General features: G+C 32.2%; 2 protein-coding genes across 3 annotated transcripts; both read left to right on the top strand.

Moving 5' to 3' along the window:
- The first annotated feature begins 3,582 nt into the window (after positions 1–3,582).
- On the top strand, positions 3,583–4,715 carry LOC113865432 (heat shock 22 kDa protein, mitochondrial-like). 2 transcript variants are annotated; one of them, XM_027499962.1, is made up of 2 exons: positions 3,583–3,959; positions 4,065–4,686. In XM_027499962.1, the coding sequence occupies exons 1-2, from the start codon at positions 3,749–3,751 to the stop codon at positions 4,487–4,489; spliced, it is 636 nt and encodes a 211-aa protein (XP_027355763.1). In that variant the 5' UTR covers positions 3,583–3,748; the 3' UTR covers positions 4,490–4,686. The 2 variants fall into 2 exon arrangements, with proteins under 2 accessions (XP_027355763.1, XP_027355764.1); XM_027499963.1 differs by having other exon boundaries at positions 3,587–3,956; positions 4,065–4,715.
- A 4,902-nt stretch (positions 4,716–9,617) lies between these two features.
- LOC113865313 (putative glycerol-3-phosphate transporter 1) lies at positions 9,618–13,204 on the top strand. Its single transcript, XM_027499776.1, has 3 exons — positions 9,618–9,766; positions 10,459–11,467; positions 11,652–13,204. Exons 2-3 carry the CDS (start codon positions 10,471–10,473, stop codon positions 12,200–12,202), a joined length of 1,548 nt encoding a protein of 515 aa, XP_027355577.1. The 5' UTR covers positions 9,618–9,766; positions 10,459–10,470; the 3' UTR covers positions 12,203–13,204.
- Positions 13,205–14,092: the final 888 nt, after the last annotated feature.

Below are 14,092 nucleotides of genomic sequence, written 5' to 3'. Positions count from 1 at the left end.
GCTACATGCATCATTCCTCTTTCGACTCCTCGTCTACTGATGGCGATGCTCCTTTGGATGATAATCATACCGATTATTTGTGATAAACATTTGTATTTTATTTTTAACATTATTTATTTATATGTTTATATCTTTGTTTGTAATGATATTTTAATTTTATAATTTTTAAATAATCTCTGAATTTCTAGATATAATTTTGTAGTTTTCATTATATTTATAAATTATGATAATTAGGAACAACGAGAAATATTTACTTATATAAACAAAAAGTAACAAAAACTATAAAATATATCCTAGATGGATTACATATAGATTTTTCTGTTTGTATGTTAGAGACGAATATTTTCGTTTGTAAGCTACAAATGGTCTGTAACTTATAGACAGATTCATCTATAATTATTTATCAATGAGGATATTACAAACAATTTGTTTCTGTCTGTAAATTCATCTATAATTCTAAAATTCATCTGTAATAATGTAAAAATATGTTTATAAATTCGTTCATATATACATGTTTTGTAACAAATATAGTCATACAAGTGTCTAATTATAATAAATATACAATTTTAATAAACAACACTAGATTCATATTTACAAAAATTTTATGTAACTAACTAATTCTATAATACAAAATATTATTACAATTAAAAATTTATACCAAATTGTACTTTAATTTCAACATTTCACAATATTTAAGTTACCAAGCATTATAAAACTTGTTTTTACAAATAATTATTATTACATGACAAGGTTAGTCTTTGTAAATTCTAAATATAATAATTAAATTTTATTATCTTTGTATATTAATTTAATATGAAACTTTTATAAAAATTCCTTATTATAAAAAAATATGATTATATAGTTTCTTAAGCTACTAATAATATAACTTTTCTATTAAAATAAAATGAACTTAAAATTATTATATATTTAATTCTATATTTGATACTCATTATATAAATTATACTTATTATAACAATTTTGTTTACTAAAAAACAATATAAGTGTTTATTTATCATTATTACCTAAACTAAGATTAAAAAACTTATTTTTTACAAAACAATTTTGTTACAGGTCAATTTAAATTCCTTTTATATAACTATATTAATTTTATATCAAACTTTGATAAACAATATTTTTTTAGCAACTAGTAATACTAAAATTATCATCTAAATTTTAATGATATTACTATTAAATTTAAAGTTCAAAATTTTATTGATTCAATTATTTTTAATTTTAATTATATCAACAATTAACTCAATTCATTGTTTGTAATTTTATTTAATTTTTATAAAATCTTAATTATAATAAAAAAATTTAAAATATAGTATTATTTCTAATCATATCAACTATCTTTAAATTTTATTTATGAATTTTCAAGATCTACTTATAAAATTTTGAAGTTATATCTAACAAAATGGGACAATATTATATTAAAATAATAATAAAGAATATACCATTATTTATACAAAGGCAATATTAGCGTTGATGTAACACTTTAAATTTAATTTTAAATAAATAATATTTTCGTAATTTCAGAATAATAAAGGTTTTATTAAACATTTTGAAATGGAGAAAGGATTACAAGTTTATATCAAATAACTGCTATAGGACTATTTTAAATACAATAATTTCAAATTAGCATTCTAAGCCCTATAATAGTTCCGTGCAACCCTTCACTGAGTTCGATGCTAATCGTCTTGATTACCTGAAAAATAAATGTAAGGGTGAGTATTCTACACTACCAAATATACAAACAAGCATAGAGTCTCACTTGTACTTAATTTACATTATTTCTAATACACTTCACACAATATAATCACAGACAGCATTACCACTCAATTCATTTCTAATTCAACTCTAATGCACTCACGGCACCAAACAATTTACACACACGTAAGTATCAAACAATAATCTCATGCATTCATTGCACGCTAGCCACGCTCACTGTGGCACTGTGATCACAAATTTTTACTATGGATGGTCGCCGGTTACTCCCGCCTCACGGATACCACAAGGACAGTCACGGGTCGCTCAGTAAAGATAGTGGTCAGAGGTCTAGTTAGGAAGAGAATGTGTGACTCGTGGTGCACCTGCTTTCACAGTCGGTATAACCATCACTCCCTCTTCCCCAAGATATTTTTACCGTTTTCATCTTTCACACTCCTAGTGTATCACTGAACCATTCACAGCATGTTATACAGGCGTTAATCACACCTCATTCACACACATTGCAATATTCATTCTCAGTATACGGCATAAAGCCCACAATCATGCATAATACACGGCACTCATTCGTTCTATAGTACACGGCACAAAGTCTATATTCATTCATATTACACGACCCTTGGCCCACACTTGTTCACAATTATTCATTCAAATATACGACACAAGTGCTCATACCCATTCACACTACTCGGTATATACATGCCCTCATTTTATTACACGACACTTAGTATATAATCCACATTATTCAATCATCAATCAATGATACAATCACATACATTTCAATCAAGGGTATATTAACCCAGTCACAACCAACTCACATTACATTCAAACACACAATAATTTCTATCAACACGCTCATTCTTGCTCTCAATCTCAATCACATTACAAAAGCATAGCAATTAAACCAAATTTCACACAAATGAGATAGGGTAGAGTCCCCCCTTACCTTGGATTGAAGACCCACACTCCATGAGAATCTAAGGAAACTGAGAAACAGAGAAAAGGGATGAAAAAAAAAACCTTAACCATTAAAACTTACCTCCAAGCATTCCTAACACGAATCCAACCTTCAATCAAGCTCCCAAACGGCTTTGGAGGTAATTTAATCGGTGGGATAGGGTTTTGGGTCGAGAGAATCGAAGAAATTTCGAAAGGAATGTGAGAAATAACCTTTCTCGAACCCTTACCCCCTCTAAACCCTCTCTGGTCGTGATATTCTCACTACAGTAAGGTCCTCCCTTGCTACAGCGAAAAACTCAAACAAAACTGCATTCTGATTTCTCCAGAATCTCGCTATAGTTAGACTCTCTCGCTACAGCAAGATTGCACCTAGAAATGCAACCCAAACTGTGGCTTTGTCGCTACAGAGAGAGACCTCTCGCTACAGCGACAAGATGACAGTTTCACACTTTCCTCTCAGGGCCCTCTCGCTACAGCAGGAGCACCCTGCACCAGGCACTCAGCCTATTTTCCAAATCCAGCCACATACACACGTACACATATATCTATATCTATATCTATATTCATACATATCATCGTTCAATCAGTCACCACGCATTCAAGTGCAAATTTCAATATTCATTCACATTTACACACACATATATATAATCAATATTACAAAATTCAGAGCGTTACACATGATATTTAAAAAAAATCAAAAATTAATTTTTAATTTAACCTATTTTAAGAAATAATTTTAAAAATATTATTTAAATAATAAAAGTTACTAAAAAGGCTATTATCTTCTTTTTTTCGAAAAAGTGGCCCAAGTTTATACATGGCATGCGGAAAGGGTGACCACGAGGGCTATTAACGAATTTTGCTTGGGTCCCAAGTCAGGAACGCACCTTCGAGAATCTTTCAAAGCGAACATAGGCTCTGGAACCTTCTGGACCTTTTTCTAGCACCTTCTAGCTCCTCCCAACCATTGCCCTCAAATAACGCCCTCTGTCTCCTTCTCTTCCCCAACAAGTCCACGTCGAAGCTACCTTCAATTTGCGTCTATCTCTTCGCTCCAATTCCAATGGCGTCCTCTCTCACTGTGAAGCGTTTCCTTTCCTCTTCCCTCCTCTCTAGATCTCTCCTTCGCTCCACTGCTTCTGCATCCCGCTCCTTCAACACCAACGCCATGCGCCAGTACAATGAACATGCCGATGACCGCAGCGTCGACGTTGACCGTCGCTCTGATAACTCTTTCCCTCGCACTGCACGCCGTGAGGATATCATCTCAGGTAGTTGTTATCGCTCTCTGTCACCTCGTGACAATCCAATCTCTTCATTTTTCTATTGATTAGCTAAACCTTGTTACTAAATTTCTGTTTTGTTCAAATTCGCTGTAGATGTGTTCGATCCGTTCTTTCCAACTCGGAGTCTGAGTCAGGTTCTGAACGTGATGGATCAGTTAATGGATAATCCGTTCCTCTCTGCATCGCGCGGGATCGGAGCTGGAGTTGGAGCTCGTCGTGGATGGGATGCGAGAGAGACAGAAGATGGTCTGCTTCTACGCGTGGACATGCCTGGGCTCGGCAAGGAAGATGTGAAGATATCTGTGGAGCAGAACACACTCACCATCAAAGGTGAAGGTACCAAAGAAGGTGATGAAGAGGAAGGCGCTCGTCGCTACTCTAGCAGAATTGACTTGCCGGAGAAGCTTTACAAGATTGACCAAATCAAAGCTGAGATGAAGAACGGTGTGCTCAAAGTCGTTGTGCCGAAAATGAAGGAGGAGGAGAGAAACGATGTGATCAGTATCAAGGTTGATTAGAATGTGGCTCTTTGGTTAATCTGCATAAAACTCTTTGTACTGTTTCTTTTTCTGAGGTAATGGATCAAGGTACTGGATAAGAGAGCTTAAGGTTTAGTGTTGAAACTTCAGGTTTTCTATGTTTAGTTTTGAAACCTCTACGTTTCTTTGTAATAAATCAATGTAGAGTTATGAATTAACTTGTTGCTTGGAATTCTGCAATCGGAGTCTGAATTTTCCTGTTCATTTAGAATGCTTGAGTACCTAATCGAATATCCAACTAGTCGTTAGTTTTGGGGGAGAATTTTCCTTGTTATTTTAGAAAATTTACACAACTGATTATTTTCTTTATGAAGCATTCAGAGGACAGAATGGTTTTGGACTTTTGGATCCCCTCTGAAGTTCAATAAATGTGCTAGGATAATACAAACAGCTGCTCAATTTGACACTTAACAAGCCACCGATAAGGTGCGAAAGATATATTTGGTTCTATTACCTCGTGGGGAAAAACTAGTGAGGAGGAAAAGAGAGACGGTTTATGCTAATTTAACTTGACCGTTTCCTATTAATCGCTTACTTGACTATTTTAAAAATGGATGGACTCTGCTACGTGCACGTCTGAGGGTCTTTTTTTCTTTGGGGTCGGGTGCATGTCTAACATTATACTAGTCCCCGTGTCATATAATGAGCTTCGACGAAGAGGAACTGTTTGGAGCTGTGAAGGGTGGAAAAACTGATAAAATGGTTAAAAGTGTCTACCAGTTACTATTAGTAGTTTAAATCTATTATTTTAATAAATTTATGATTTGCGTATAAATTTTTGCTGCCTTACTTTCATTTTTCGAAAAATCTTTAGTGGGTTAGCTACCGACACTCGAGTGAATAGAGCCGCACAAAGCCCCTTTTTTATGGCCCAGGCCTGTCTATGCTACTTGTGCCACCCATATATATTGTCCATACCAATCTATCTATACATTACAAAATATTGACCCAATAAAAAAAATTACATTACAAAATAATTATTTATCATAATATTTTTTTTTCTTATTGAGTGTTTAAATTTGTTTACTAACACATTTAGCAGCTTCAAAGTATTATTGAAGAACAAGTTAATTAATTCTTCCATCGTGAATAGATGGCGATTATATTAACATATTTTATAGTTATTATTTTAAATTATTTATTATGTTATTAGTTTTAAACAAATTTATTCAGGAGACTTAAGTTTTAAATTTATGTTTGATCGTATGAATATTTATTATGACATAAATTTTATTTAATAACATGAGTTGATGTGTAAAATGAGTAATTAATTTGGTTTAGTTTCATGACATTTAGTCATTCATGAAACGTATGTGTTAAAGCTTTTGATATTAAATATTCATTTGTATTTGAGAATAATGTTGAGTGAAAATCTTATTTTGAGAGGTGAATTTTGTAGTTGCTAGTGAAAGTACCAATCTTAGGTGAATCTATAATTAGATTCCAAAAAGTAAACTTAGTTAGAAAGTTATCAATAATATACGTGATCCCTATAAAATATTATAAAATTGTCATTTATAATATTTTAATAAAGTGTCATTTCAGTTTTATTTATGTATTTTTGTAAATGCTAAATTATGGATTTAAGAAATAATTACTTTGTTGCTAAGTTTCTTAACTTTTAAATTATTGAAAATTGTATTAGGTATTATGTTGGAACATGGTCCTGTACCGTGATTACAATTTATTTGTATCTAAATTGTTTTTCATTTTTTATTTATTATAGTTATTATGTCAGTTATTGAGTTCATGTGACTTTTTTTTTAATTTATTATTTTTATATCATCTTATAATAGAGTAGTAAGTTATTGATGACTTCAGCTCATCTCAATAAAGTTTCAATTTGTAAGTTTTTGTTATTATGATCATTTTTTTGTTAATTTTTAATTTTTTTTTGCAATTGTTAGAGAATTATTATTTTTGTTATATAATAGATGTTTTAGTATTTTTATATAACGAGAGTTGAATCTTATTAGTCGTTGAATTATATATTAATTTTGATAAATTGTTATACTTTTGAAAGGTTGAAGTTATAAACAAAACGTAGTTAAAATTTTTGTAAAATTGTCACTGTTTATTTGAAAAAAATATTATTTTAATGTTGTTTTTAAATAAGCTTGCTAGATTAGGTGATATTTTTTTGTAACTTAGGTTGTATATGGATAATAAATTAAACTTTGGGTCATAACAGAACATTGAAAGAAAAACACTAAATAAAATCTTATTATCAAGTTATTTACTTGACATTGTATAAAATTGTATTTATACTTTTTATTTATTCAGAATGATCAAATTGTATATTGTTTAATTTGTACTTTTCTAGTCATTTTAGATTTTATCTTATTTAAATTGCTTATTTTCATCATTTATTTTGATTTATCATTCATGTGATTGAAAAGGTGATCTATTAATCTAATTTTAAAGATGTTTTATTTTCTTATATCTATGCCTTTATTGCAAAGTTCGTATAAAGGACTTAAAAATGCTTAGTCTTTGGGCTTTTAAGAAAGTAATTTTGTAGCTAGATTTACTTATAGTGATTAAGAATTTGACAAATTATTATTATAGAGGCAACCTTTTAATTAAGAGCATTAAAGGCCTTTTCGAGCGAAATTAGAAAGTAGATATGTATATATAAAATAAAAAAAAATGGGTAGATTGTTTAGCCCAATTTAATTTGAAGCTATCTTCTAAATTATTAAAATATAAAATTTCCCCTAGATGTGTATGTGAGGCTATAATTAGTTATGTTAAAGAGGTCCTACTCCCAAGTTATAGTTTTGTAATTCCGTTTCTTGGACTTGGGCTTAGGCCAGAGATGAACAATAGAAGCTAATAACTTTGAGAATGTGTTTGCATAAAATATTTCAAAATTTCCATCATTTATTTATTTAGATAGTAAAAAAAGTAGTTTTAAAATGCTATAGAATTTGAAGTAAAATTTGTTATGTTAAATAGAAAAATTTTAAATGAAAAATTCAAAATAAAAATTTAAAATCTCTTTATTATATTTAATCTTTTATATTTATCATTCATAACTTCTCTCGTACTATCACTGTAAACATTTCTTATTTTTATTTTCATATTTTTAAAAAAATTTCATTCAAATATAATATAAAAAATATATTTTAAATAACTAACTAATACTAATTTACAAATAAATAATGCGATAGAGACTTGTTTTTTTTATATATTTTTATTTTGTCTCGTATGTTTAACCAAAAACGTCATTCAAGATCACCAATTAATAAATTATTAATAATACGTGTGATCCAGGAAGGTGCCATTTGTACGAAGTGTCCAAGGATGTTTTGTTTTTTCTTATTTTATTTTTCCCCGATATTCACAATTTACACGAAAACACCATTAAAACAAATTACTTAGCTACATAATTGGCGGAAACAAAACGAAGCTAAAAACAAAGAGCGTGACACGTGGATCCAATGCAGTGTCCACCCTCCACTAATTTTGCCACGTCATATGGAAGGCTCCACGCAGGACATGTGGGACCCCATTTTTCATGAGGCGGATATCCGCTTCACGTTAGGAATAATGCCAATCGGATATTCGAATATGCTCTTTTTTTCTCTTTCATTATTTGAAGTTGAATTGGGCGGCTACGTGATGACGATTTTGCCCCTGATATTTAGGTACATTTACATTGCAATGTCCTGTTGAATTTTTATCGCTTTGACAAATATGTCCTTCGCGCATTGGACCCATGGTGGGTGGGAAACTTTACCTCTTTTTATTTTTAATTTTTTTTCGTCCTTTTCTATGAATCAGGCAACTTGCAAGTCAAAATGGGTTTCTCCTCTTTTTCTTTAATTTCTTTTTTTTTTCAATTAAATTTTCGTACCCTCTAGTACCGTGTTGACAATTTATTGATTTTTTATTTATCAAATTCACTTTTTTCTTGTATATTTAAAAATATTAATTTGAGCTCTATAATTTGCTGTCATTCTTATTTCTTATATAAATGCATAGTACATAGATGGTTATAGGAAAATTTCATATAATAAAATATTATTCTTAATATACTAAGAAAAATCTAGTAGCAGCGTTTTAAAAAAACTTTTATTGTATTTTTGAATATAAGAAATGTTATGTGTTATTACTCGTTGACGATTGTTATGACCAATTGACATAGTGTTCATTAATGTTAATGTATCAAACAATCTAACAAATCATTAAAGGAAATTTCAAGTTTTGTTTGTTTGTTTGGTTTTTAAGAGGGGATTTGAAAACTCAAGTACAATAAAAAATGATTTTTAATAATATTATAGAAAAGGCTTTTGATAAAATTATTTGGTTTTTAACAAATTAAAATCTATTGAGTTTGAGTCATTGTTAAGTTAACTGCAGTCGTTATTAACTAATTATTGAGTATTTATTCAACAAATACTGAAGCTAAACACACGAGTCAGAATCATTATTAACTAATTCTTGAATGAGATGAATTGCTTAGATAAGGCTTTGAAGACTGAAGTTGTATATTTTTTAAAAATTGATAAAAAAATTATTGAAATAAAATAATTTAATCAAGACATTTGATTATCATTAATATAATATAAAGTTTAAATCGAAACAATATTGAAAGATATTTTCATAACTATTCACTACTATTAAAAAATTTATTAATTTTAAAAATAATTAAAATGCAACTTATATCTATCTGAGGAGGGAAGTCTATTTAAAATAAAAGAAAATAAGGGTAAATGAAGCATCTTTTAAGAAAAAGAAAAGTGCACAGTCATGCATAATAAATTATTAAAAATAAAATATTAAATTTTGAAATATCTTATTATAAGCAATTCAAAACGGATAATTTTATTTATAAAAAAAATCCATTAATATCTTGTGACATGATTTGTATTTCAATTATTAATTCATCACCATTCAGATCTTGGTATTTTTATTATTTTCGTTACATTCTATATTATTTTCTATCACAGCGTGATAGGAAAGAGGACATTTTGGTCAATTTTGGGGAACCGATGGCATTGTGGTAATTAAAGGAAGCGTGTAATTTGGGGGCAAACCGTGTCAATTAAGGAGCAAAAGGGACATTTCACGCGTAATAAAAAACGCATTAACGTCAAGCATAAGTAATCACACGTTCCCCCTCTGCGTCTGAAAAGCGCTTCCTTCGTTAAGCAACTGTCACCTTGCGGAAGCACAGATACGCAAGCTCTTTCTTCAACGCTGCTCAACCACTTCAGACACGAGTTTGCAACAAAACAAGCTCAGCATAAGGTATGATTTCCCCTTTCTTTTCTTCTTCTTTTATTTGTGAAGCCGAATTTGCTTCATTGGACTTTCAAGTTTATGTTGTCTGTATGTTGGATCCTTAATTTTTCCGAACAACGTTTGATTTTGTTTTTCGTGTGTTTTGGTGTTGGGAAATTCGTTGCTTCTGCCTGGGACTAACCGTTGAGGGGGTAATTGGGTCAATGGGCGTGTTGCTTGTGAACTTTTTGTTTCGTTTGCTAGCTTAATTTTTTATGAAGGAAATCTATGGTGCTGATTCGCTTTTGATTTTGTAGGTTGTTTCATACAGCACCGCCACTGTTCTAAATTGATGTCCTTTTTTAGTGGGATTTTTCTAAATAAATAATTCTCGAGTCAAATGGAACTCTAATTTTCTGACCTTACGTCTTGCTTTTGGTTTATTTAATAAACACGCTGGATTTGACGATTATGCTTTGTGTTTAGAAATTGTTTTTGAGATCCTGGGTGATTGAACACTTTCTATTCTGCATATATTAGAAAGGGATTTTTGTATGAATTATAGTATGTTGTTTAGTTAAAGATGAATTTAATGCTTGATATCAACATCTAGGACCTGGAATGACTATTAATTACTATTTCATGGTGCAATTGGATTGTGATGAATCAACTGAATCTAATGTTTCTTGCATATTTATTCATCTTTTCATTTTTTGCAGTTGTGTTCATACATGGGTTCACCAGAATTGTTGGCAGAGAAAAGTTCCAGCAAGCTTATTGGGATTCGGATCCTACAGTATTTAGAAGGAAGCCCCGTCTCCTTCAAAACCCACCAAGCCATCGTTTTGATTGTGACATTTTTTGCTTATGCTAGTTATCATGCCACACGAAAAACCACAAGTATTGTGAAGAGTGTGCTTGATCCACAATCACCAGACATAGGCCTGAGCTTTCCATTGAGGCTAACCAATTTCAATGAGTCAACTGGATCAAAGAGACCTTCTTCAAAACTTGGAGATGGTTGGGCTCCATTTAATGGATCAGATGGGACATCCCTTCTTGGTGAATTAGACGTTGCTTTTCTTTCAGTCTATGCTTTTGGTATGTACTTTTCTGGACATTTTGGTGATCGGTGCAATTTGAGGATTTTTCTGACAGTGGGGATGCTAGGAACTGGATTGTTCACTTCACTCTTTGGTGTAGGGTACTGGGGAAACATCCACAACTTCTACTATTATTTAGTAGTTCAAATGATTGCTGGATTGTTTCAATCCACTGGATGGCCATCTGTAGTTGCTGTTGTGGGGAACTGGTTTGGGAAGAGCAAGAGAGGGTTGATCATGGGAATTTGGAATGCTCACACTTCTATTGGGAACATAGCAGGTTCTCTGATTGCTTCTGCTATGTTGGGCTATGGATGGGGTTGGTCGTTTGTGGTGCCAGGTCTAATGATTGCTTTCGTTGGTTTGGTGGTTTTCCTTATATTGCCGGTCTCCCCTGAGTCTGTTGGAGCTGATAGAGAGGAGGATGAATACAGTTGTCCAAAGAAAGGTGGAGAAGTTTCAGAGCCACTGTTAAGGCAAGAATCTCCAATTGAGGAGAAAGCAGTTGGGTTCATAGAGGCATGGAAAATTCCTGGGGTTGCTCCTTTTGCTCTTTGTCTGTTTTTCGCCAAATTGGTTGCATATACGTTTCTCTATTGGCTCCCTTTCTATGTTAGCCACACAGGTTCGTATACTTTTCTATCTACTTATGTTAAATGTATCTGTATTTTTAATCTGCGTGACCTTTACCTTTTACAATTGAAGCAAACAATCATACTCTTTTTATAAACTGACTCCATATTTCAAATATGTAGTGCGTTTTACCTTGTTAAAATATCTAATTTCTCATCGATGTTCATTTAATGCAGCAATTGATGGGAAATATATATCTAGTGAGACAGCAGGATCTCTATCCACTTTATTTGATTTTGGAGGGGTGCTGGGTGGAATTCTTGCTGGCCACATTTCTGATCACTTAAATGCTAGAGCCATAACAGCAGCAAGTTTCATGTACTGTGCGATCCCTGCTCTCTTCTTTTATCGAAGTTACGGGCACATTTCCTTGATTTTAAATGGGGCATTGATGTTCATCACTGGCATGTTCGTGAACGGTCCTTATGCTCTCATAACCACTGCAGTTTCGGCTGACCTGGGAACACATAAGTCATTGAAGGGTAATTCACGAGCCCTGGCAACCGTCACGGCAATCATTGATGGAACCGGTTCTATAGGGGCTGCAGTTGGGCCTTTATTGACAGGTTACATATCTGCGAAGAGCTGGAGTGCTGTTTTCACAATGTTGATGGCAGCAGCTTTAGTCGCAGGGTTGCTTTTGACCAGGCTTGTAGTGTCAGAGGTGGCCGCAAAGATTGAGGAGTCGAGGTCTAATAGAGCACAAGAATGTCAACTCGAAGTATAAGAATAGTTTAGGGGTCACAGCAGTATTGTGTTGCTGTATGTGTAGTCTAGGAGAGCCTGTGAAGTCTCTCATTCACGGCTTCAGGTCATGAAAAAAAGAGGAACATGCCCAACAGTGTTTAATTGTAGAGGACATCTTTAACCTCTTAACCTTCATCACAATATTGAAGGGCAGGTTCAGATGTTCTCTATTTGTACATTGTGTGATATACCCAATTACCCATTCTAGTATAGATTATCATCCTTAAACACCAGCTATTCAAGAACTGATTGTAGCTTTTGAATTTTGGAAATCAACCAGTTTGGAGGTCAAGCATGAAAGTTGTCTAGTGAGTTACAAATTGATTTTTGTCGCATTTTTCTTACTGGCTTAATGGGTTCACCACACTGCAAATACAAAACCCTCTCTTGTACTCCTATCTTTGAGTTTGAGGAGAGAATTACATGACATTTGTTTCTATATCAGAAACTGACCAATACTGTTAACCCATTAAGTACTTAGATATACATGTTTTTCCTATTGCCGAAATTTTGGCTTGGGATCTTATGTTGTTCAGTCATAAGTTGCAGTTGTATCGGGGCAATTAAGCAATGAACACAACCCAGAAATTTTCAGTGACGTGGCTTCAAAAGTTTGCATTACAATTCTATTATTTATTGAAGATTTCTTTCTCTCGGAGCTTGTTGCATGGAAATAATGGTTCAGGCACAAGGGTTGGAGAAGCAAAATTATCTTTTTCAGCATCTGTCTAGAAGCATTGTTTCTTAAACAGCTTGTAGTTTTCCCTTCTATCTACCCCTCAAGTAGCTAGTTGCATCCAAATAGTCTGGTGTGAAACAACTGTGCACTTGACTTTTGACCAAGTACGACATTTTTGTAGAAAGCTTTACTAAAAGCACAAATCTTGTAATAGCAAAGGGTACAATTGGTATGTCAAGTTGATAGGATTGTACTTGAGATTGTTTTGAAAATTTCCATGCTATAAATTCATAAATAAATTTTATGGTGAAAAAAAAAGGTGGTGTCATTTTATTTAAGCACTATTCATGTCTGCAATGTATCGTTGTTTTTAAGATGTGGGGACAAAGGAAAAATTGGTCCACAATTCAGTACACTTGGAAAACAAGCGTGAAAAAGGACAGGAACCTTGCTTTGCCCCCAAATTAGTGATGTCCTAAAGGGGTACACCAAGAGGGGTTTATCAAATGTTTGATGAATCATTTTTTCATCGCTGCAACTTTCTTTTGTTTGCTATATACAACTTTAATAAGGTATAGCATACGATGAGAATGTAATTTGTCTTCATCTATCTCGGGACAGAAGATTCTACCTCACCACTTGCTATTCAGATGGTCCCACACTCAAATCTAATCACCATTTTCCTTGATAATTCATTGCTGTGTTTGTTTGCTTGTTCTTTTCAATATTCCTTATTTACCTAACAGCTCAATCTAGGATCAAGTTAGAGTCTCTTGAAAATCATGACCCTTTAAATTGTTAAATCAAGTTTTTGACGTACTCTTTTTATGTTAGTTGTTATAAAGTAGTTTCATCATACTTCTGTCACACCACTAATATACTCTAAGAATAAAATGTACTTGATTATATTCAGATAGTGTTCTGTTGTGGACTAAAAAGTTTAGTAAACATGGTTAAACTGCGATATACTATAACTAAATTAAACATTATTCCTTACATTGCACGTTATAAAAACTTAATTAATAGTAAATTTTCGTTAAAATTTATAATTTTAAATAAAAACTAAATATGTTTAATTTTTTACCATGTGTAATGTTGTACAAATTCTAAAAAAATAAACCAGTATTTATTGTTGGGAGCTTAGTATGTAATTAACTTTTACTATGTCTTTCATTTTAGTGCAAAAAACAG

This window comes from Abrus precatorius, unplaced genomic scaffold, assembly GCF_003935025.1.
Source record: "Abrus precatorius isolate BTA unplaced genomic scaffold, Abrus_2018 Scaffold4, whole genome shotgun sequence".
Lineage (NCBI taxonomy): Eukaryota > Viridiplantae > Streptophyta > Magnoliopsida > Fabales > Fabaceae > Abrus > Abrus precatorius.
Note: the sequence above shows the minus strand (reverse complement) of the source record. Positions and strands in the feature narration are given on the sequence as shown.

Excerpts from the sequence above, each read along its gene's own strand:
- LOC113865432 (XM_027499962.1), top strand. The coding sequence starts at position 3,749 with ATGGCGTCCTCTCTCACTGTGAAGCGTTTCCTTTCCTCTTCCCTCCTC. Across the intron at positions 3,960-4,064 it reads TGAGGATATCATCTCAGGTA|ATGTGTTCGATCCGTTCTTT; the intron begins GTTGTTATCGCT and ends AATTCGCTGTAG.
- LOC113865313 (XM_027499776.1), top strand. The coding sequence starts at position 10,471 with ATGGGTTCACCAGAATTGTTGGCAGAGAAAAGTTCCAGCAAGCTTATT. Across the intron at positions 11,468-11,651 it reads TTTCTATGTTAGCCACACAG|CAATTGATGGGAAATATATA; the intron begins GTTCGTATACTT and ends CATTTAATGCAG.